Source organism: Pezoporus occidentalis, unplaced genomic scaffold (assembly GCF_034315485.1).
Source record: "Pezoporus occidentalis ecotype Australia unplaced genomic scaffold, CSIRO_AGI_Poc_V1 ctg9, whole genome shotgun sequence".
Classification (NCBI taxonomy): domain Eukaryota; kingdom Metazoa; phylum Chordata; class Aves; order Psittaciformes; family Psittacidae; genus Pezoporus; species Pezoporus occidentalis.
The window spans coordinates 7,154,020-7,178,399 of record NW_026916262.1 but is presented as its reverse complement, the minus strand read 5'-3'; the positions used below and the strand labels follow the sequence as shown (position 1 = coordinate 7,178,399).

General features: G+C 39.5%; 1 protein-coding gene across 6 annotated transcripts in view; it reads left to right on the top strand.

Moving 5' to 3' along the window:
• The window catches only part of CDK14 (cyclin dependent kinase 14), a 321,217-nt gene that overhangs the window by 199,560 nt on the left and 97,277 nt on the right, over positions 1-24,380 (top strand). For all 6 annotated transcript variants that reach the window (XM_062605168.1, XM_062605171.1, XM_062605172.1 and 3 more), the window contains one exon: positions 18,124-18,187. In XM_062605168.1, coding sequence (XP_062461152.1) covers positions 18,124-18,187 — 64 coding nt within the window. The remainder of the gene's footprint in view (positions 1-18,123; positions 18,188-24,380) is intronic.

Genomic DNA, 24,380 nt, shown 5'->3' with positions numbered 1-24,380 from the left:
TGATTTGGTTTAAACAGTTTACCATTACCTCTTTACTCCTACTTTTTTTCCTACTTATTGGAACTGAGGTAACTTTCCAGATAGAACTGCATCGTAGAAAATAAGAGAGAAGTCTTTATTTAATTACAGTCTGTAAGACCTAACAAGTCTTTTGTCTTGAAGTATCAAACTACTGATGTGCCATCATCATTTCCAGCACAACTGAGAAGATCCAGCACTGTTTTGCCATTCTCTGAGACAAGCAGCTTGAGGTTTTGTTGCAAGGTGTTATGGACCAATAATCTGATACAGTAGTCTCAGCATTTCTATTTAGTCTTGTAAATACATACATGAGACAGGATGAAGCTTCAATGGAGTATACATTAAACAGTAAAACCATGGGAATAGGAAAAATATGTGAGGCAATCTGTTGAATCAAAATAAAACTACATAAAAATTGAGAAATATCATTTGGCTTCTGATAGCCCTGTACTGAGGAGAATTGACAGCTCCTTGGATGTGGTGATGCTCAGCATGAATTAGTTGAATGTTAAAGCTGATTACACTGAAAAGCCTGCAGTATGCCTGTGCATGCCTTATGCTGAGCCACACTGGAGGTACCGACTTGATTATAGCTGTGATTTTGAAATAAAGATGTGCTTTTATACTTGCTGTTTTAACAGATTCAGACCAGATCAGAGTTCAATTTCCTATACGAGCTTCATTTTTCTTCTGGAGAGAATTTTTTAAGTGGGGAGGAATTTCTGTCTTATCCACTTTACATGAAGTTTCTGAGAGCCACTATAGATGAAAGTGAATTTTCCTCGTGGGCTCTGAAGCCTTCCCGATAAGGGAATAATCTGTGCGTTGGCTGAACTTTAGTCTTGGTGCCAACTACACTGAGAATTACATTTCACTGCAAGAATAAAGTACAAAGAGTTCTCCTGATACTGTGCAGATCTGTGCACAGGCAGGACAACAGCATTTAAATGCTGGTTTATCTGTAAATAGGCATTCACTCTGCAAAGACAGTTGTGGGATGTGTGTGCACTGCAGGAGCATTATGCTGTAGGTAGCATGGCACAGCAGGAGTGGGAGGCTTGCAGCCAGAAGCTTCTGTCTTTCCTGACATGCATAGCACAAAAAGCTGAGCACTCCTCTCTGGTATTGCTCTACTGGGTGCCATAATGCACAGTATTAAAAGTAATTAAAAGAGAAAAGCATCCATTTGTTGGGCCCAGCACCCTCGTATGCCAAAGGGTGACACCACAAATGCTAGTTTCCTGAATGGAGCTATACAGCAAAGACTCTCAAGAGTCTGCAGTTTCAGATAGCTATGAAAAATGGCATTTTCCTTTTAAATGCAAACGGAAGTGTTACTTCTGTTACTGAAGATTTAAAAGGCTAGCAATATTTTTTCTTTTATAAATATACACATACATATATGTATGACTACATGCCTGAAGTCTACTGTATCATATAATGCAGTCTAGTAGTGTTTCCTCCATGACTCTGTTAACACACATTTGTGAAGCTGTAGAGCTTTTGCCCTGTGGTTCTTTATCTGAAGGTTTGCTTCATGTCACTGACATCCTCTAAAGCCTGAAATAATACATTTTAATGGGCCTCACTTTTTTTTAAGCTTACAATGGACCCAAAGGAACCATGCTTTCTGATACGTTGTGTTAAGAACATCTTTTGGGAAGCTCGCAGTGCTAAACCCAGGGGATGAGTACTTTTAACTCTTGGGTTTTGAAGTTCATCTGTGTAATGAGGTATTTAGTCAAATTTATTGGTCTTTTATTCCTGTTTCATTATTCAGTACATGTTTTTTTCTGTCACTTGGTACATACTTTAGCTCTAAAACATTGTTTGTCTTTGATAGAACAGATGTATTTGTGAGGCTGGATCTGAGCAGTAATTTTTCAGGCATGGTACCTATGGTGCCTTATTTGTTGCAGGTGATGCATCTGGTTGGAGGAAAAGTCTTCATCTTTGTAAAATAGATAGTGCTTGCTTAGAGGGGAAAGTTTTCAATAAACAGGTTGTGTTTCCCTCCCATCTCTCTCCATTTTCCTTCCATCAACGACTTAATGAGGAAAATTGGGTGGGTTTTTTTTTTTGAAACTCTAATCCTGACTACTGAGTTCTATCTTCTATAATGCAGCATGGATGTAGAATGAGAGAAGTACAGGTATTATATCCTGCTAAATGAATTTACCTCTGCTTTGTTTAATTATAATAATATGCAAAGTATTTCACTTCTCTTCAGCACCACTGAAATTAATTAAATAAATAGCAGGCTTCTCTACCTGTAGGTCTTCTCTTTGAAGTTGTTAGCACTTATTCAGTATTTTGCTGCAGTTGCCTGCAGGTTTGCACCGATACCACTTTTACAAGGTTCCTCTCTGGGCTTTATGTCTTATGCCAAACTTCAAATTAAAGTAATTCTGAAGTAGGCGAGTATGAGGTGAATTAACCTTTAAAATGATCTTTAAAAACCAAAGTAAATCTTCTGTGTATTCATGCTTTGTAACGGATTTTGGATTTTTAAAGAGCTCTTTTTAAGGAGTTTAAGCTCGGTTTTAGGTCTTTGCACTGTATTCTCCTCTGTATCACTGAATGTGTAGTCTTTTTCCCTTATGACAGGGAATAAGGTATTTGATGTTAAATTGCATTTGCCTCTCATAAAGAACTCCTGTCCTCACCATGTCTGCTTAGCCATAGTCTGTGTTGTTCTTTGCCTTATACTGTTAAACCCATATGGTACTGGGCAAACAAACTAGGCCTAGGATTTAAAAATAGCAATGTTGTAGAAGTGTAGGAAATTTTCTTGAGGAATATTGCCTAAATTTGGCAGGAAAGGAGACTTAGAAAACTATTGAAGTTATATCTTACACTCTGTTAACATTTTTTTAAGAAGAGGGGACATGTAACCTCCCATTCATCCAGCTTTAAAGCCATAAAAATACTCAGCAATATATGATGGACACTTGCCAGGGTAACTGCCAGCTGGTAGCAGGAGGGAAGAGGATGAGGAGAAATAATAAATAAATGTGTAACCCCATCCTTGACTTCAAAGGACTGGCTGGATGTTGTCAGGCCAGCCAGTCAAACAAGCTGGTGCGTCATCTTCTGCTTGCGAGGTGTTCCTCTTCAGCTGGCTAATTCTAAGCAAAACCCTGAGCACAGCTGGGATTGCAAGAGCTTGGCTTGCTATCAGCTTGGTAGTGCAAAATGTGAAAAGTAATTGGCTATCAGGAAAAGAAAACAAATTAAGACATGGTTCAGTGGAAAACAATAGCTTTGTGGTTTTCTTTGGAATCAGAATGTTTCTTTAGTATCTGCCATATCCCAGTTGCTGAATGAGAAATGGGCTATAATTATAAAGGAGCATTGTTGCTTTTCCAGGCTCACTTCTGGCCTTTGAGAGGGTGGTTACAGGCAATACGTTGGAAAAACGTGCTGAGGCTCAGCTGGTGTAAGTCAGTACAGCTCTGTTTACTTATGCTGGTGGATATCTTTGCTAGCACCTTCCTTCTTGGCCCCATACACCGTAGAAATAGTTTTTTTCCTCCCCATGTAAAAGCTCCGTACAAGATTTGTCCACATGTGTTACAGAGCTGTAATTACAAACATTTTTGCATGCAGGTGACACTGAACAGAAATGCAGTTGCAAGCAATTTGCGCATATTACAAATGGAGCTGAAGCCATGCTGAACAAAAGCACTGGTGTGTGATCCAGCAGCTTATGCTGTAAGATAATATTGTGCTGTATAAAAGCACAGGCACATTAGTAAACCTGCTCTGATATGCTGGCTTTATTTACTAGGGAAGATAATAAATGATTAGACATCAAAGTCATACTGCATTCTCTTTCCATTTTGTAAATAAAGGAACTAAGTTTAATATGTTTGAATCTTCTCTTTTCCCTTTCCTCTTTTACTTGTGCCTCAATTGCATATCACATGCCAAAAGTGGATTTTGTGAAGAGGATCTTGATTGCCAAAATTGTTGTTTATAATCTAAGCTGAAGTTCAAACATCCTTAAAGTTCAGAACGTCTAAAAATCAATGTGAGTCAGTTTTAGATGATGATTTTAGAGACAGGTTATAAGAATCTAAGATTTGTATGCCTTCCTGTCTGCACGTGTTTCTTAAACTACCTCAATAACAATATCTGATTTCTTCTGCCCTCCTAAGAACCGGTAAAACTAAATAGCTTTTTCTATCTTGGTATCTGGGAGGGGAAATAACCCCTTTGGCCCCTGCATATGCCAGAGGTACCATTTGCAATATGCCTACTTGAAATAAAGATAGACAGCATAAGGTAAATTCTTAACAGCGAGTGTGGTGCAGTAGGTATGTTCTCACATAAATATGATTGCCCTGATGATGATTACATCCAGAAGTTAAATCAAAGGAAATTTTTAGGCACCTACTTACTGCAGTAAGAGTTTACAGCTGGATTTCTATATCTTTTGATGGGTGAGAAATCAGTTTACCTTGTAAACTGTCAATCTGATTAAACTTTGCTGTGTTATGAGGGACTTATGTTTATAGAATAACTCTTGCTCAACTCTTTTTAAAGTTACTTAAAAATATTCTGCAGTTACTTCTTCAAAAGGGGATTATTTACATTCTAACTAATTTTCATCTTAGAACATACTACATTTGTGGGTTCTTTTCCCTGTGTATCCTGAATGTAATTGTTTTACAATAGCTGGTAATTGAGCTTTTCTCATAGAGATAGAAAAGTTGCAAAAAATTTTGTATTGCTGAACTGCCCTTCAGTAAAATCAGAGGGAGTGCAGACAAGGACTTTGTCAATCATCTGTTATGTATCCTTTATGTCTCATCTTGGTGTGCATACATACACCACTTTGCCCTGATTATTTAAAAAGAGGCCTTAATAATTTGTATGTTGTAGATCTTGGGCATTTTGTTACGCTCTGTTTTAGTCTGATGACTGAGGTATTTTGTTAATACCATTTCTGTGCTGCTGGACTGTCTCTTTATGGTGTGCTAGTATTGCTCCATTCTCTTGGATAGGGAGAAGTAGAGACGAGGTCCTGCTGATCTCACTGCATCATATAACTTTATCAACTGCTTAGCAGTTCAAAGCAATGTAATAACTGTAGCCAGGACAAATCCTATTTTGTTTGTTTTATGGAGCTTTTCAGGAAATCCCCACAGTACCCTATTCCATAAAAAAAAATAATCTATTAGACCAGTGAATGTAGCTGAAAACTAAGGGTAGTGAAACATCTGCTTCTTACCGGAGCCATCTCTTCTTTGGGCTTCATTTACTTTCAGTAAGACATATTTACAGTGAAGCTTCCTACCACTTTTGTTTTTTATTACCTTATTCTTGCTAATGCTTCCATGGTTTTGTTGCTTTTGCAGCCTTCTAACGAGATTAATGATAACATCATGCTGCTCATCTGCATTCCCCACATAGTCCAAGAGTTCAGCTGTGCTGACACTGTTGAGAGGTTGATTTTTCTCTCTGATAAGTTGCATAGTTAGCTGCCCTTGTTTCATTGGTGCAACATCTCCCTTCCTACTAATTCAGTGACATCTTTAAAATGCCGAAATGTTAGGATTTGCCTTGTGATCCCAGTGTTGCTCATGTTAAATAATTAACGTATTTTACTGTCCTGTACCTGATTGTCCATCGTTTTTCAGCCTTTGTGACATCAATATTTTATGTGTCTGTGCAAATTTTCTTTTCTGTATTTGCATATCCTATTTATTTATCCATCTCTAGTTTGGTGGGTTTATATTGTTTGCAGGTTTTAAGCAGTACAGATCTTTTGAGGATTTGCCTTCATTCACTCATACTTCATCATTGATTGTCTCAGTGCAAACCCCATCAATTCATTTTGGAGCAGTAGGCAGTATGTTCTCCAAATCCTGTCCAATCCTCACAGCTCCCTTACCAGTGAGTAGAGAGGACTGTTTCCAGCAGCTCCAGGAAGTAGTTCCTCTCTGCCCAAAAGAGAGGCTGCAAAGAGCAAGGACTGCCACAGCAGCTGCCCTGCACATGGCTTAGAGCAAGTTTAAATGGAGACAGGAGATGACTACACCCTAGTCCCTTCTGCCTCGTGTTTTTGGGAGCTCAGAAGTCATGAGCAAAGTTACCGAGTGCAATAATGTCAAAGCAGGCAAACGGGTTCGCTAAAGCTGGGGGTGCAGCTGCCTCTTGCAGTTGAGTGACACCTGCTTTCACCTTCATTTAAATAAGCAAAATGAAAAGCCTTAGGCTACCTGCCAGTTGATTGTTAAAGCCACAGCTGTTAAATGAGCAATGAATGGTTAAATCATACAGTTTCCAATATTTCAGAAAATGTGAGCATCTCATCATTCTGCACTCTTTCAAAGCCCACTTCTGATTGATGCATTTGGGCATGTGCCACATGGTGTCAGGAAAACGAACCCATCCCTCCTACTGGACTTGCAAGGAAATGAGTAAAGGAGGAGTCAGGAAAATGGGTAGATGCTCTAGTGAAGAATTCACTTGAAATTTCCAAAATGCTGTGGAGTGAGGTGTGCTAGCTCACTACATTGTAGTGAAGGATATAGGTTCTCTTCAGACACAGCCTCCCCATTGATGTTACCGTTTTCTGGGTAAGAATGAGTATCTCCCTGGGATTCTGCCCCAGCCCCACTTAAAACGTCTCAGCTGCTTTGATAGACAGTGTCTTTCCATCAGGACTAGACTGGCATTTCCCCTATTTTTAGGAAAAAAGCACAGTATTTCTATACTATTTAGACTTCCATTTTTCATTCTGTTTGCTTGCTCTGTTGCTATGATTCAGAAGGATAGTCAGGAGAATAAACCTCTTGCTTTTTTAGCAGCAAAATGCTGCTGGTTTTAAATGAATACACAAAGCTTCATGTTGTGGTTTGCTGTAGGAGGCACACTTGAAACTGAATCACTTGAAATGGATTTTTGGTGATAAGGTTAGACATTTTTAAAAGTGATGTGATTTGGGAATTCTGATAAGGTTCAGTGTAGGAATCAGCAGGATATTTAGACATGCGGGCAAAGTGCTCTTATATCCACCACGTATACCCAGCACAATTGGAGCTCATTATTAATGCCCTCACTGTTTCAGAAATATTTTAACACCTGTACCCGCACGTTCTTCAAATGGCAGCATGACTGCCTGCCTTCATGTACTGCAGATTGAACAAATGGTTGATTAAAAAAAACCTGACAAAATACCCACTGCTACACTGGGCTCCATGTGGCTGCACAAATCTATTCAACATTGAGATTATGACAAGATCAAGACTTTAGTTGGCAAAATAAGAGTTGGCAAACTTCTGGATGATCTGATGGGATTCTGGTATCATGCTGTTCTGTGATGCTGAGCACCAGGCTTAATATACAGGTATAGGTATATAGGTATCTGTTACCTCCCCAGGATTTCTAGGTGAGAAAAAGAATCACCCAGACAGTGAGCTCAACAGCTCCATTAGCTTAGCTATAATATTCTGTCTGCCTTCGTACAACAGCTTTCCTCTCCACTGCAAATGTGTTTCTGTTACCTAAGATGCACATGTCATGAGTTTCTGTTTTGCCATGTGTATGCTGTTCCTTGCACATAAGGAATGGTGAGTCCTGGTCTGGTGTCATAGCAAGGCACACTTACTCCTCCAATGTGTTGTGCCTGGGCACCAGGCCAAAGATGAAGGGTTTCCAGTATCTGAGAAGTGCAGTGTGCTTTGCTGTTTCAGAGTGGGGTTTTGCTCTGGGAAAACATGGATTGCTTTCTGTGAAACCCATATGGTCAGGTCCTGGTGCGGTGATGATCCTTATCAGAAATGGATGTGATCCCAAATATGCTGGCTTGTTGAAATAGTTGTAGCATAGTGAAGAAACATCATCTTATTTTAAATACAGTTTTTATTCTGTATTTATAATGATCCATAGGAAGATACATAGATTTTATCTGTTAATTATTTAACTAACCTCTCCAGCTGAATGGCTCTTAAGTATCCTCATGTAGCTTTGCCCGTGTCAGTGAGATTGGACACTGCAACACTAAGTAAGAATTTGTGTGTGTTAACTGAGCTGCTTTCATGGTCTTCAAAAGACCGTAAAACCAGCATTATGATCCAAAAGCAGCATTGCTTTTCTGATAAGCCAGCATTTCCAAAAAAATCACCTGTGTAGTGCATACCTGGAATTCAAATGAGCCAGCTGCTGAGCCAGCACAGCAGGGCTTGTGGAAGTACATTTCATAAAAGCCTCCCACGGGCTTTTGGCTTCCCTCCCTTCCCCTTCCCTTTTTCAGTTTAAAGAAAAAAGTCAGTAAAAAAACTTGAAATAAATCTTTAAAGAGCATATTTAGGAGGGGACTATCTGCTTGGATGGGTTATTCCAAAGGCTTTACAACACAAACAGGGTAGGAAATCTGAAATGCAGAGTATATACCTTTTTGTACAGAGTAAATCAGAGCAGATTTTAAAGGGTATGTAAACAAGCATGACTCGTGAGTTAGGAGGTCCTTCTGACAGAAAATTGCTGTCTTCCTTCTCCTTTGCAGTGAAGAAAACGATTCTGTTTGTTCCCAAATAATAAGGAAGAGACCTTCCAGTACAGAAAGCAGCAGCAGCTGGTCTTTCACTTGTATTAACACTAAGATTTTCCTTGGGGGAATCTTTCCCTCTTTGTAACCTTATTTGAGAGCTCACAAGCTCTAGCTGTGCCAGAGAAGTAAACTTGCCTCCTTGGAGGAAGAGGAGAAAAACCTGTTGAGGTCACACGTAGTCTTCTGCATGAGTTTTCTTCCCAGCCTTTTCCTGATCCACAGCTTCAAGGTCAACAAAAGCTTTCAAATTCTCTTCTCTTCTTGCTAAGGATTTGTTTCATCCTGTTGAGGTGTTTTATAGTTTCTGCAGCTCCAAAGCACATATCAGAGACACTGAATCTAGTTTAGCAATATGAATGATGGGATCATTTGATAATGGAAGGAGACTCCTAGTACTGTGGCTTAGTACTTAGTGGCTGGGAAAGCTGAAGGGTTTTCCGTTCCGCTGCTTCAGCAAGGAGCATTCCTCACAGAGGAGCACTCTTTACTTTGGAGATAAAGTCTCCTTTTAGCACGTACTGCGCTTTTTAATTAGCTTGTAATTTAGCTAAATCGCTGCATGCTTGCACTGGTTTGAGGGAAAGTGCAGTATCTGTCAGGAATTTGCCTTTTTCTCCTTTTGTTGCTAATTTTGAATTCTGTCTCTACAGCAATAGGCCCCTCTTGGGGGGATTTGCCAAATCCTGCTTTCTTGGTGCTTTTAGCTTTGGCTCATTCACAGAAATGTTTTTATAAGAACCACCAAATAAAAAACAAACAAAACCCAATTTCTTCCACCGTGTGAAATTTTATGAAAGTTGTAAGTTACTAAAATAAGGCATTCTGATGAGATGTGCTGCTTACCTGTAGGAAGAGGACGCTACAGCCCAGTACAAGTTGTCTCACACTTGCTTTTTTCTCATTGCAAAATTCAGGTTAAATTACTCTGGGTTTGCTTTCTCTCCAGTTTACATTGGGTTATGGACATAATTAGTTTCTAAGATATCTCTCTGACAGAGATGTTCCTGTCACTCAAAGTGTAGTATATATTCAGTAGGTCCTTTTTGAAATAAACAAAACTCTCCCTTGACTGAGCAGTTAAGGACAGTGGCGTATCAAACATCAGTAGTGCTTTGTTGTAAGGCTGGGGATTTAATTTAATCCTGTCCTGATGATCTGCAGTGCCAGGTCTGTGGTGATGCCTGCTCTGTTCCTTCTTCTCTTCCTCCTCCCAGCTGTCGCACCCAGCTTGTGCAGAGAGAGTAGGTAGAGCCTGGCTCTGTGAAAGCGGACAAGCATGTTTATGAAGCCTCCAGTCCCCGTCGTCTTCCTCATGTTAGCACAGTTGCAGTGGTGTCTCTGCCAGGGTCCCTTAAAAAGGTAGCTGCCATTACCATAGGTATGAAGAGAATGAGGAGTCTGTTTACTTGTGCCACAACCAGTGCGGAAACACTGGTGGGATAAATTTAACTTTTTAATGTTGGCAGCCACTCAAATATCATTTATTACACACAAAATGGAAAAATCACATATTTGAAAGGTTTCCTGGCAAGACTTCTTTATATTTTGCATCTCTGGAGAAAGGACGTTAAGAACAGTTGGGTCTTTAACTGTTTCAAGTACCTCATTTTTCATCTTTGACAGAGCTAAAGTGCACATAGTAGTTGAACTCAATTTTGATGTTGTTTTTTTTTAATTAATGTGTGTTGCAATTTTGTGGGAATGTTGATAGTAATTTCATGTTTTGGTTCCTTCATCCATACTGGCACATAACCTAAACGTTTTTGAAGCCACCTTCATCATAAATCACTCTTTCTGCTCAAAGCGAGTGGTTTTATTACCCACATATAATGGAATGACAATATTCCATTTGATGCCTGAAAGAGTCAACATTTTATTGTAGGTGAGCCTCATTCTGTTCTTCCTGCTTCTTTGTTCAGCTTAGAGAATAAACATCAATAACTTACATTTTTCCAAGAAATAGCATCACTTTATACGCAGCAGAAATAAGCTTATGGGGTTGGTGAGGAGGTGCCTTTGCTTTCTTTCGTTACTCTTGTGTTCTGTATTCATTGTCTGTGTAACAGGTACTTCTTAGAGCTCTTGAAAGAATTTAATACCTTATTTTTTGTTAAGACAGTGATTAGATCATTCACAAAATAACTTGCAAAAGAAATACTTCAGCCAGCTTGTTTCCTAAAGAGCTTTGTTTTCTGTTAAATCCGTAATTCTGATTTAATGTCCTGAATGAATGCAGATCACATTCGGCATGTTCCGCTACACTTTACCATTGTGCATATAAAATGGTGGTTGTTGAATTTCTCTTTCTTTTTGCCATGTATCATGCAAGTTTTTTTAATGACTTTGATAGCATTTACAGGGACATAAGGAAGCAAAAAATACAACCTGTTTTATACATAAAATCAAGAATAAGAATTTGAAAGTCTGATTTTTATCTGTCAAGAATTATGGGCTCTTCTTTAACACTTCTGAAGAGGAATCATGCAAGTTACATTTTCTGTAATCTTAATATGTTGCATCTCTCTTCCACTGGTATTTTCTTTCTTACCTGTGTGGGAATAATGAAGGGATGTTTTGATGACACTTGACTGAAAAAAACATGGAGTTTCCTATGTGAGAAAAATATTTTTTTTACAGAATGCTGTTTTCAGGCTTTGACCAAGGTCATTAGTGTTTTCCATACGGGAGGAGACTGCCTTGATCACACACTTTCAATTCAATTGTTTTAACTTTGACTTGATGTGGATGCCTGGTTTAGGAAGTATATGTAATTTTGCCATTCATTTAATGAAGTAAGGCTTCAATATTTTAATCTCACAATGAATAAACATATGGCCTTTATTTTTCATGAATGCAAATAAATATATTGTTGCCATCTTAGCTGATAGACATTGTTTATTTAGTGAAAAATGAGGTGACTTTTCCATTGCAGCTGGGAATCTTGGAATATCCACAATCTTCCCAAAGTTAACATGTGTTCAGCCTCAATCTAACAGATGCATAAGTGCATTACACAAACTTAAGATTTATTGTTTCTTATGGAAACTGAACTGCTAAGCCACTGATGTGAAGAAGTGACTGGTATCGAGGCATTTCCATTCCTGTCTCTATCTTTTGGATATTAAATTTGACACTCAGCTGTCATCCATCGTGCCCAGCAGAGAGCTGAAGGAAGCCTTGCTGTAGCTGTCAGTCAGCAGACTCTGAGTCAGCATGCATAATACACAAAGAGTTGCTGAATATTTTTTTAACCTTTTCTACAACGACCAGATGCTAAGCTGAAGGACAAAGTTCCTCCTTTGGTCTTCACTACTACATGTACTTTGTGCTCACTGACACTCTCAGGTGGCAATGCAACACTTTCCCTGATCGTGAAAGATGTGGTTAAGATTTACCTAACAGTGATTCCTTGTGAGGGGAATGTGGCAGTAGGTGGATCATCTGGGCAAATGGCTTAACACCAGAACAGACTGCAAGAGAGCTTCTCATCCAGACCAGATGGGAAATTCCATATTCAGAGGTGGCTCTGGGAGTGATGGAACTACCATAGTGAAACCCTGGAACTCACTGCAGCTCAAGAGTCATATCTAAAGCAGTAGTGTACTTTCTTCTAATGAAAAGGAAAATAACTCCTAGGTTTTTAACTAAGTTGAAAGCTTCATTGGATATATATATGTTTTGGAAGATTATAACAGATTTTTTTTTGTTGAAAAACAGAATATCTAAAGCTGCCAAATCTCACTCAACAGAAAGAGATTTCTGATTTGGAAATGGCTCTGCAATATTTTTCCTCTTTTTATTTCGCTCTCCTGACATTTTTTTGACTAAACTTTGTTCATCAAGTTGACCTAAAGTGAAAAAAAAATGACAAATCAGCAAATTGCTTAGCCTGATTTCCATAAATATTGTCTAAGGAAAGGCAGCTCATTTGCATGCTGATCTTGTTTTTCATTCTGCTCTCTTGTTACAAAGCCCTGAATAATACCACAGGATGCATTTCCTCTGTCTTGCTGAAATCCAAACCATTGTCTTTCTTGAGGCTCATCAGCTCTAACAGGGTTAAAGCATTATTTCAGTAATACACAACTTTGTGTATTGGGAAGTGGTAGTGCATACAGAAATGCTTGTTCCTTATCAATTATGCCAGCACTTGGGAAAATGCTGGTAGGAAAGATTTGTATTGCTGCTCATCTCATAAGAGATTCAGATGACTTCTCTGGACAAATTGTTACCCAAATTGACTCTATCACATGGCAGTAATAGGGAATGTTTTTGCATTCAAAGCAGAATACCGGCCAACATAACTAATTGTGTTGGTAGGGTAGCACAATGCTCACCATAAAATAATGATTCCCTTGCACACCAGGGAGCAGGTTAATTAAGGGAATGATGAGTCTTTGTAAAATCAGATGCAAAATGCAAACAACTTTTTTCTTATATTAAAAAATCAAGGCAATGCAATAGACCTTAATGCATTTGTGTTGTTTCCTGGGAAATCTTTCTATATCACTCTTGGAGATTTGAGCAGCAGGTTCTGTTTTCATAACTTTCTGACAAACCTGAACAATGTCAACTGGCACTAAGGGTATTCAGCCCTCAGTACCCTGATAAGTTGTAAATCTGTTATTTTTGTATAAATAGATTTCTAACCTTAGAAACTAGATTAGAAACTGATCCTGATTTTGAACAGCAAGTTTTAAATAAAGAGGTCATTTTGTCTCATTTGTTAGGGGATAAAAGAGCCCAGAGTGTTCTATATAGTGTGAAACAGCAAAACCCCTGTAGGTTTTGGAGTTTTCTTCACAGAAACCATAGCTCTCTTGGTCCCTAGAAAACATTAAGCCCATTCCGAATTTGAGAATTTTAGATTATTCTTAATAATTAGATTTAGAAAATAGGATCTCAGCCCATGCAAGTTGAATGTTTACCTCACTGAGAAGCAGATTATCAGCAGAGAAAGCGAGCAAGTTAGTCTTTTTTTTTCTTTTTTCTTTTTTTTTTTTCCCCCAAATAATTCTTAATAGTAAATAAAAGCTTATTTCCAATATTAAGTTGGGGCTTGATTGCTGTGAAAGCAACGGTTATTTTCATGGTTTTGGGATATGAAATGGAAAGAATAAGTGTTGAAATGTGGAAGAGACAGAACTCCTGGTGGCATGGTTGGGTTTAGAAATAAGTGGTGGACTATGAAAGAGTAGTCAGGACGAGGAGGTCACCTTTTAGGTAGCAGCTCCTGTTGTTACGTTGTCCCAGGCTGCTGTGTCTCCAGTATCTTCCACTGATGGCTGTAAGCTTAGACTTGCTTTCCAGCGCTGGCTGGGCACCAGGGGTTTGCTACTACCAGCTCTTCCATATAATCATTTTGATGCTAACTGCTGGTTTGGTTTGGATAATCAGTCCTAACAGCCAAGGGACAGTGGTTTGAAGCAAAACCAGGTGACTGTTGGGTTCTCCCTTCCTTCTCCACTTTCCTTTTCCATGTTGGTCTCTTAATTCGCTTTTGTAAGCCACAAAACAAGGCAGGTCCTTCTCCACTGTGGTCTTGCATGTTAACTCCACTTTGCTTTGTTTATAGCGAGTGTCAAAACTCATCGCTTTGTGTTGTTTAATCCCACCCCATCAAAATGGGATTGATTACTACTTAGAAGCATCCCTTGCAAAGTGATGCTTACAAATGTATTTATGTTGACGTATCTGTGGCCAGTGACTGTTTAATCTTACCCAAACCCACAGTTGTTTCACTGCTGCGTCTCTTCTGTGTTTGTTGATTGATAGTCACATATTGTGAATTTCTGGGATGTACATGTTAAAAATCATGTGGAAGAAGGATGATTTTTAGCGTATTTGTACAATGCATTATAATACAGTGTCTGGATCCTTGTCTGAACTACCAAGTGCCCCTGCCTTAAAAATGGTAGGAATTAAGAGGGTAGAAAACCGTAGTTGTTTTTAGCGTGACTGCTGCCCTTGGACAGAAGTTATAAATACTGTTGGTGGTTTGAGTACTCCAGTGCACAGAACTTGTTTGTAGCTGGCTCTACACTGTAGTGGCAGATGTGCTAGAGTATTACTAAAGAAGTGGATTGGAAAACTAGTAAAACAAATAATTGTGAGTCACATAAGAATAATTTCAAAAGTATTCTCCCCTCAGCTCCTCTGTTACTGGGCCTGATGCTACTTTGAAAACCAGAATAATCAGTTTCTTAGCTCTGAGTTCTACATTAAATTGGTCTGAGAAATATTCTCCCTTGCACTGAAGTACCAGATTTCATTTGCTGGTTTTACTATTAATCTATGCCTTACCTACCTATGTCTCATCTGAAATAAGAGACCATGAAGAACATACATTTAGAAGGATGTGGCTAATTTTCTTATATTCATAACGTTTCATGAGAGAATATTCCTTTGGTTTGCTAGTAAGGTTTGCAAAACTGAGGACCGTATTTCTCAGTTTAAACTCAGGAGGCAAGAATCTCAGTTTTTAATCCGCGGGCTCCCTCTGGTGGTCTAGGACGTGCTTGGCACCAGGAGCTTGATTATTGCACAAGCTAAGTGAAAGTTATTTGCAAATAGAGTTAGTGACGGTGTCAACAGCGTCTCCTAACTTCTCCTTTTGTTAATGAGAGAATTGTGCTCTCCCTAATAGCAATAATAAAATGAATACTGGTGTTACGATGAATCAGTGTTGCAGGTCTAGTTTTATCTTATTCAAATGCCAATTTAGACATATTTCAGCAGGGCTGAAAGCAATGAACTTCAAATCATATTTACAAATAAAATCTGTCAACTTGCATATCCAAATAACCACACGGATATGTACTGTCTAATCGCACTGAGCTGACATCTTTATTTCTCTGACACCTTGGTGCTCTGCTTTCACCTGCTACTGGTCATACTACATCTAAATCAGGCTATTTGCCTATTGTACTTGATAATGGAGAAAAATGATAGAATCATAGAATACTTAGTGTTGGAAAGGACCTTAAGATCATCTAGTTCCAACCCCCCTGCCATGGGCAGGAACACCTCACACTAAACCATCTCACCCAAGGCTTCGGCCAACCTGGCCTTGAACACTGACAGGGATGGAGCATTCAAAACCTCCCTGGGCAACCCATTCCAGTGCCTCACCAACCTAACAGTAAAGAACTTCCTCCTTATATCCAGTCTAAACTTTACCTGTTTAAGTTTGAACACATTACCCCTTGTCCTGTCACTACAGTCCCTAATGAGAAGTCCATCCCCAGCATCCCTATAGGCCCCCTTCAGATACTGGAAGGCTGCTATGAGGTCTCCACACAGCCTTCTCTTCCCCAGGCTGAACAGCCCCAACTTTCTCAGCCTATCTTCATACAGGAGGTGCTCCAGTCCCCTGATCATCCTCATGGCCCTCCTCTGGACTTGTTCCAACAGTTCCATGTCCTTCTTGTGTTGAGGACACCAGAACTGCACACAATACTCCAGGTGAGGTCTCACAAGAGCAGGGTAGAGGGGCAGGATCACCTCCTTTGACCTGCTGGTCACGCTCCTTTTGATGCAGCCCAGGATACGGTTGGCTTTCTGGGCTGCGAGCGCACACTGAAGCCGGCTCATGTTCATTTTCTCATCAACCAACACCCCCAAGTCCTCCTTCGCAGGGCTGCTCTGAATCTCTTCTCTGCCCAACCTGTAGCTGTGCCTGGGATTGCTCCGACCCAGGTGCAGGACCTTGCACTTGGCATGGTTAAACTTCATGAGGTTGGCATCAGCCCACCTCACAAGCGTGTCAAGGTCCCTCTGGATGGCATTCCTTCCCTCCAGCCTATCAGCCAAACCGCACAGCTTGGTGTCATCGGCAAACTTGCTGAGGGCGCACTCAATCGCACTGTCCGTGTCAGCGACAAAGATGTTGAACAAGACCGGTCCCAACACCAACCCCTGGGGGATACCACTCATTACTGGTGTCCCAGTAATGATCTTTGCATTAATAATATTAGGTTAGAAATATGTTAGTATTGTAAACTGCATAACAAATTTGAGGCTCTAGAGTCATAAAGCCCACCTTGTAGGTAAGAATTGTATCTGTTCAAGAGGTCACTTTACTTTTGCCTCAAGTTTTAAACCCGTATCTAATTTTTTTTAACAAATTTTTGGTAGAATTGAAGAGAAATTTTTGTGTTTCAGCTTCCCTGTCTTGCTTTTTTTTTTAACCTTGAACAAATGTTTACATAGCTGAAAAAATGCAACAAGTTTTCTACAGTCCTTCCTTTAACGCTCTTAATGCATATGTATATTGTAGCAGACACAATAAAAGAAAGATTCTTCAGCTCTAAGTGATTTGAGTTGATGACTTGTAGCTTGCCCTGAAGTGTCACAAACCTTCACATACTTGGACGAAAGATTTTCACATTAACTTCATGCTTGTTTTGTGCTGATGTCACTACAGAATATCACAGATAAGCAGGTCCAAAAGATTTATTCACAAGATCAGCAGTGCAGGTAGCGGCAGAGCTGGCGAAGGGGTTTGTACATTTATGGCAATGCAAAACAAGCAGCAGACTGGTGTGAGATGCTTTTACTTGAGAATGTCAGCCTTTTATTTCAGGGCCTGATCTTGTAACAAATGAAAATAACTGAAACAGTGTCTAGCATTTTCATTTCTGTTAGAAATTGTATGTAAATTTGTAACAAGAGAGATCCCAGCAGTGAAATACCGAATTCTACAACTCATTCAGAAATGCACTTCTAGAAGTGCTAATTTAGGTGTTCCTCTTGGTTCCACTTAAAGAAAGCATTGACAGTTATGTCTTATGAAGGAAAACTAGGTTTGGGAGAACTAATTACAGCAGTTCTCTCAATATACTTATTACTTGTGCCAAAGGCACAAATGTGAACTTTTCATATGAGCAGAGGATATAAGATGTATGTGAGAAGCATTAAATACTTTGCTGCTAAAAATTAATCTGACTTGTATTATGAGAAGGAGGACAATTGGAGTGAATAGAAATAAAGTATAATGCATGAGTCAATAAGTAAGGTATTTACTAAGAATTTACTATTTTATGTATACTACATCCACTTAAAGTGACAACTGTTTGCTGTTCATTCTTGATCATGCCATGCTCTTGGTCACCTGCTTCACCATCTGTGCAAATCAGATATTAGATATCTGTTCATTATATTTAAATTTACGGCGACTGAAATTATTTCTGAGCTCAAATATCTAGCCTCTGTGACACCAGCACTCTGAGATATGCAGGTAGCTTAACGCTTGTCGGTGGAAAGTAGCTTTAACATGTAATGCTTAAATAGGCAACCTGAGAGGAACACAGCACTGTTACATGCTTTACTGACTCAACAGGTACATTGAAATCATGGTAATAATGTAACTTTTTGTACCTTCTTCCTCCCACCCTCCCCCCAATAATTAAGCTTATTTAATGTTTAGATTGTAATGTACATTGAGTTTATAGTGAGGATTGGCTTTCTGCGATGCTATGTCTTGTGACGTCTTTTCCATTAAAGCAATGTAAGTCTTTTTTTTTTTCTCTTTTTGTGCAAAGGTACTTGGAACACCAAATGAAGATACATGGCCTGGAGTTCACTCTTTACCCCATTTCAAACCAGGTAGGTTGAAGTACCAAGTTCAACCAAGTTCTCTTCCTGGAAATACAGGACACAGATAATTGCATCCCTGCCCACAAGCATCAAAAAGACCTGGTACGCAGTACACAAACCATAGTGCAGTATTTCTGGCTGCTTACTTTTTATTGTGCTCATGTTTGGTTTTTTTTTTTCATTTGTTTAATTTCTTTGCTTTCTTTTGCATTTTCTCCTGCTTATTACAGTATGAGCCCTGGCCTGCTTGCATTCTTCAGCCACTGAGTATCGTACCTTTCAGATAGGCTGATTTCCAGTGAGTACTACTTTTCCACAGGCCAGTCTGAACTTTGAGGAATACTAAAGGAAGCTAAAGAGTAAAGACTTTGTGAAAGTTGAATTTACTCCTAGGTTATCTGCTAGTACTTTTCTACAAAGGTTCAATTTTTAATGTGCATTATACTTGAAGTTGTCATTCTGCAACCATTCTTGAAAAGCTGTTTTCACCGTCTGATACCTTACTGTGAGAGGGAGCAGTTTGTTCCCTAGAAACCAGAAGTACATGGTCAGCTTTGTTATGCATCTATGCGTATGTATGTAATTATTTAGTCTTGTTAACTTTTGAGTGGGGATCTTAGAAATGCTGGTTTTTAAACATTCTAAACAGGCAAATCAGTAGGAGATATGCTGATTGTTGGGGTGGTGAAATACTGGAATGGGTTGTCCAGAGAGGCTTGACATCTCTATCCTGTTCAAAACCTGACTAGACAGGGCCAGAGCAGCATAAACTTGTTGGACCTGCTGTGAATGGGCTTGGACTAGATGGTAAAGAGCTGGTTACTAGCTGCTTTCAGATGAAGCACTTAATTGGCTCCCAGTATACTAGGATGAGTCTTACCATTTATAACCTTATGACTAAAGTCTGGAAGTGAGTGACAGAATTGACCCAGGAATACAATTTCAGATGTTTCTGTCCTTGCAGGCCTCTCACGAAACTCCTGGTTCTCTTTGCTGTAGATGATAATCCCGTCATCTTTTGTCATAAACTGTAACAACCTGGAATCCTATGCCATTTAAAACTAATTTCCAAGTAATTTTATAGGTGAATGTAAAGATTTCCTTGTCATTCCAGCCTTTCTTATTTGTCAGATCTGCAGGACCATTAGTGGCTCCATTGGGGCAGCAAAGAGACACAAGATGTGGCAGAGGAGTTGAAAAGGACAAACAGATTTAGGCATCTCTCAAAATCAGAGAGATGAGATAGAGAAACAAATATATTGTAGGGCATACCCTGATAGAAGCACAAAGCCTTGAGAAAAGGGAAGGCAGGTGACTTTCTTTCACATTGCTTTTCAGTCTCTGTCCTAATGCTGTCTTACTACTGCATAGTGCAATCACTCTCTTGTGCTCTTAGTGAATTAGTACATCTTCTTTAACAAATGCAGTTTTTCACTGAAATACTAAAACCACTACAATTTTCTTCCCTAAATCAGTGTGTCATTAAGTTTACAAGTTTTTAAGTTTCTCATTCTTGGTACCTATTAAAAGGTGGGTATGCACATGGAATACAGTTACAAAAATACAGTGTTTTTTAACAGCAGTCCAAAGACATTGTTTTTATCCAAGAATAGTGAAGAGAAGGAGAAAACCTGGAGATGTCAGTGCATGCTCTTTGGTCTGGTCTTGATTTTATTCTTCTGTGTGATACAGGAAAGTTTTGAACAGTAGATGGCAGCCAAGAAATTTACTGGTTTCATTTTTCTGTTTGGCTTCCAAGTGTGTTGGGGGATGTGGGTTCATTACCATAGAAGAACATCAGGAAATAAATCCACAGTATGCACTCCATTAAATCTAATTTTTATACAAGCATTGTGTTAGATGTGCTTTTACTTTCTCTATCCCAGACTATGGATTTTGTCAGCTATGGATACCTAATATTTATACAAATGCAGAATGGGGACAGAAGGAAAGATGCCTCCAAGGTAGAAAATGGTCACTCAGTATTTTCACCATTTCTGCATGGTGTGGTCTTTGTTCTCTCTCATCCTTTCCACATCTGTGAAGTATGTAGACATGCAAGTCAGAGTAATTACTATTCTCGCTTGCAATTATTTCATCTTTCCAGGGCCTGTTAATGCAAAGCACTGAGCTCCTTAATTCCTGTACGCTGTGCAGGTCTAAGAGCACTCCAAAGGAAAAAGCCCTCTCTGTATGCTTAGTATGTTCTGCACATTTTGTACCACCCTGTATCCTTCATGGCCTTGGTAAAAGGATTTTTTGCCTTATGGGTCCTTATTTTCTGATTTTAGAAATTACATCAATAGTGTAATCACAGAACAGTTTGGGTTGGTAGAGACCTTAAAGATCATCCAGTTCCAACTGCCCTGCCATGGGCAGGGACACCTTCCACTAGACCAGGTTACTCAAAGCCCCGTCCAACCTGGCCTTGAACACTTTCAGTGATAGGGCATTTACAGCTTCTCTGGGCAACCTGTTCCAGTGCCTCATCACACTTGTAGTAAAGAACTTGTTCCTAATACCTCATCTAAATTTCCCCTCTGTCGGCTTAAAGCCATTCCCCCTTGTCCTGTCACTACATGTCCTTGTAAAAAGTCCCTTTCCAGATTTCTTATAGGCTACCTTTAGGTACTGAAAGGCTGCTGTATGATCTCCCTGGACCCTTCTCTTCTCCAGGGTGAACAAGCCCAACTCTCTCAGCCTGTCTTCATAGGAGAGGTGTTCCAGCCCCCTTCATGGCCCTCCTCTGGAGTTGCTGGAGCAGGTCCATGCCCCTCTTGTCTTTTAGAGGGCTAAGAGCAATCTAACTGGACAACCAAAACTTGGCTTACATACACCAAAACCAAGCAATTGGACATTATGCTGATGAACTATGGAATGGCTAGAGAAGAAAAACACATCACCTTGAGGATCATACTGGTTTGTGCAGAGCCACTTAAAGCATGCTCTGCACAAAAGTGCTCACGCCTATAGGCTGGGCTTGGAATTACACTATTTGCTCATCCTGTTAGGGTCATTGGAGAACTGTTTGGTCATGCTTACCGGGTTCTCTGTTGGTTCTTAAAAAAATGCCTTCCTTCATGCCATTTTGTACACAAAGGATTTCTGGCTATGGGAAGGCTGCATTGTCCGCTTCCCCACATGCTGAGCCAGCCATGTGCCCTCCCTGTCACTCTGAAAATGTTGTTACACCCTAGAGAAAATTTCCCCAGTGTATGGAACTGAAAGAGTCTTCTCCACCAACTGACTTCTTCGGAGCAAAAATGGAGGTTAATGCTGTAATAGCACATTTAAGATGACTTAATCTTTTCCTTTCCTTCGCAGAAGAATGCAGGGGAAAACCTGAAATGCCATGCCAAATCTGAACCAATTCCATTTTTCTTTAAGATTTGAGAAATTACTGCATATAAATGTAGATTATATGGGTTTAAGTAACTTCTGTGCTTTGTGTGTCTTTCTGAGCTTTGAGACCAATAGCTGCAAACTGTGAGTGTGACAAATTGAGAAGTGGAAAGGGCACTGGTGATGAGGATATCAACATTCACTCAGACAAGGCTTTGATGCTGTAAACTGAGTTGTGTAAGCATAAACATAAGGACTTGAACAGAAGTATCAGTGATAAATAGTTACTATAGTTTAAAAAATGCTGAGCACATTAAATGCCTGTGAAGTTGGGAAGCCTATTGGGAGTAGAAACAAAATGTCATTGTGTTTCTTTTTGCATACAAATGTAAATAACTAATTTTCATGCTGTAATTTGATAGGGCAGAGTCCTGTGCTGCAGAGAGCAGTTTATTAGGAGGGAGATGTCTGAAAAGCATGGCATTAGTCTCTTCTCTAGCACAGTGGCCAAGGGTCTGGTTATTATGGAAAACAGCCAGTGCATAAACAATGATGATCTCTGATACCTTAATATGTGGGAGCATTTCTGAGGCTCAATAATAAATGTGTTCCTAAGTCTAGCTGTGGGTGGCTCTACGTCATCTAAACACCTCACCTCAGTGATTTTAACAGTCTGTAATTGTGAAAATAAAAGTCATAATTTGTTTTGCCATTTAAAAAGTAGGAAAACAACTTGTATTTTATCTTCCTGCTTTGAGATCTTTGATTACTTTCTATCTTATAAATATTCTGAGTAATATGGGAGATGTTAAAGCTAAAAGGTGGCCTGGCCTTTGAGTCTCAGACTCAGTCCTCTCAGTTTGTGTCTGCACCTGTGCACACAGACACAAATGAGTGGGTCTTCCTGTATTCACATATCACCAAAGAAACCCAGTCATTCAGCACCACTGTGAAAGTAAATTATCTGCCCTCAAAGAAGAAGGCAGTTCAGGGAAATTATGAAAAAAGTGTTAGTTGCTGTTTCAATGAAACCTTGAGGTTTCATCCAGCTTAGAAACTTCATGTTACAGGTTATTGGACAGAGGCACTCTAAGTGATGAACATGACCCTCTGATACATGACTTGGAGAACCTGTTTTCACTATTTATTCTTTTGTTACAATACTTTAAGAAATATGTAAATTTGCTGTACTAAACCAGATCCAATACCTGTCATGTCACAGGACCAATATCTCCAAGAACAAAATGAAAATAGGCATCTTCTATGTCTCATCTGCATGAGTAGGGATGAAGTAGTATTCCAAAATAAGTTGCTTCCTTACCAGTCTTGTGTTTGAGTCTTCCTGACTTTTGTGTATTAGTCTATCCACTGTCATTAAGTCTCCCATTTCTCTTAGTCTGGAGTCTTACCTTCTTTTCTTCTCCAGCCATTTCTCCGAGATTCAGAGTCCTGTCCAAATAATTGAACAAGATAAGCTTTTGGGTAAACATCTACACTTAAGTCAAGTTTTCACTTTTCCTACATTCTGAATTAGTCTTTGGGACTGATGCTGCATAACCTCCATCCTGGGAAGTTAAATCAAATTTTAGCAGAAGGCACTGTCTGTGAGAAAGTGGGAGAAGGTAAGATATGCTCACAACAGAAGATATATGAAGTAATAGTGGCCATGAAAAGATGGTAACCAAGGAAAAGTAACCTGTTAGGAAGGTGAAGAAAACATAAGAATGCCTTGTAATGTTCATTGGGCATCAGTTTCCTTACAGTACAGTTTCTAGGTGAAAGTATTGAATAACATACTTAATCTTGGACTGATGATGTAGGAGCCTGAACCTTACTATATTCAACAGATGATCAGATAAAATATGAGGTCATACACCTGAAAAGGTGACATTGAGACAAGGTAACACCTACTAAGCACTGTTTTTTAAAAGAATATCCCTAAAGGGAGGATGAAAAGAGTTAAGAGGAAGAGATTCTCCTTAAGGAGAAAGTGGAAAACAAAAAGAAACTAGAGCGAGAAAACAGCATTCCTAGGAAATACTGCACAACACGGAGTCTGCCAGAGATTGACAGATACTTTGTGGATTTATTAAAAAGTCATGAGTCTATGACTGACAAAACCACTGCCAAGCTGGTGTTCTGACTCAGGAGTTCTGCCTTGCTTCCCAGGTGATCAATAAATATGGATTTGGTTTAGAAATATGATCTGTCTACCTGCAACTTAACAGGTGATTGATAGCCACGTTTTTTCAAAGCATTAAGTCTCACTTATAGTAGGGCTGGGCTGAGAGACTAAACTGCTTTGGCACAAACCCATGGAAATACTGTATATGAGGACATACAGCTTTTCGAATTTTCATAAGAGTTTTTCACCAAAACCTGTCAACAATTCATTCCATGCTGAATCAATATCTTGTTTGTTTATATCCACACTGATGCCAGTGAATGTTCCCAGGTGATGTGGGAGTCTCTGCAGTTAAACTGTTAGAGCAGCCCCTGGCATGCCTTTAGCTCATGCCAACTAGCACTTCCTGGGCATGGTTTGGGGATGAGTATGGGCTTGAGACCATTCCCTGTAAGGAGTTCCCACCTCCTGTATTGGAGGACTGAAGTGGAAGGCTGCTGCAGCAGTATGCACAGGACAGTAGTGGTGTCTCAGTCAATGAACAGTCTTGAACCTATTTAAATTACTGGTATAGATGTAGTTGTCAAGAATTTGAGTACTTGAAGAAAGGAGAGAGGGATCTTTAATGAGGGATCTTTAAATGAGAACTAATTTCAAATTTCTCCTGCTCTTTAGTTTTAGCAGAATTGTAATGTTTGGTGTTTTCTCAAGTCTGTGGTATCCGCACCCCAAGGG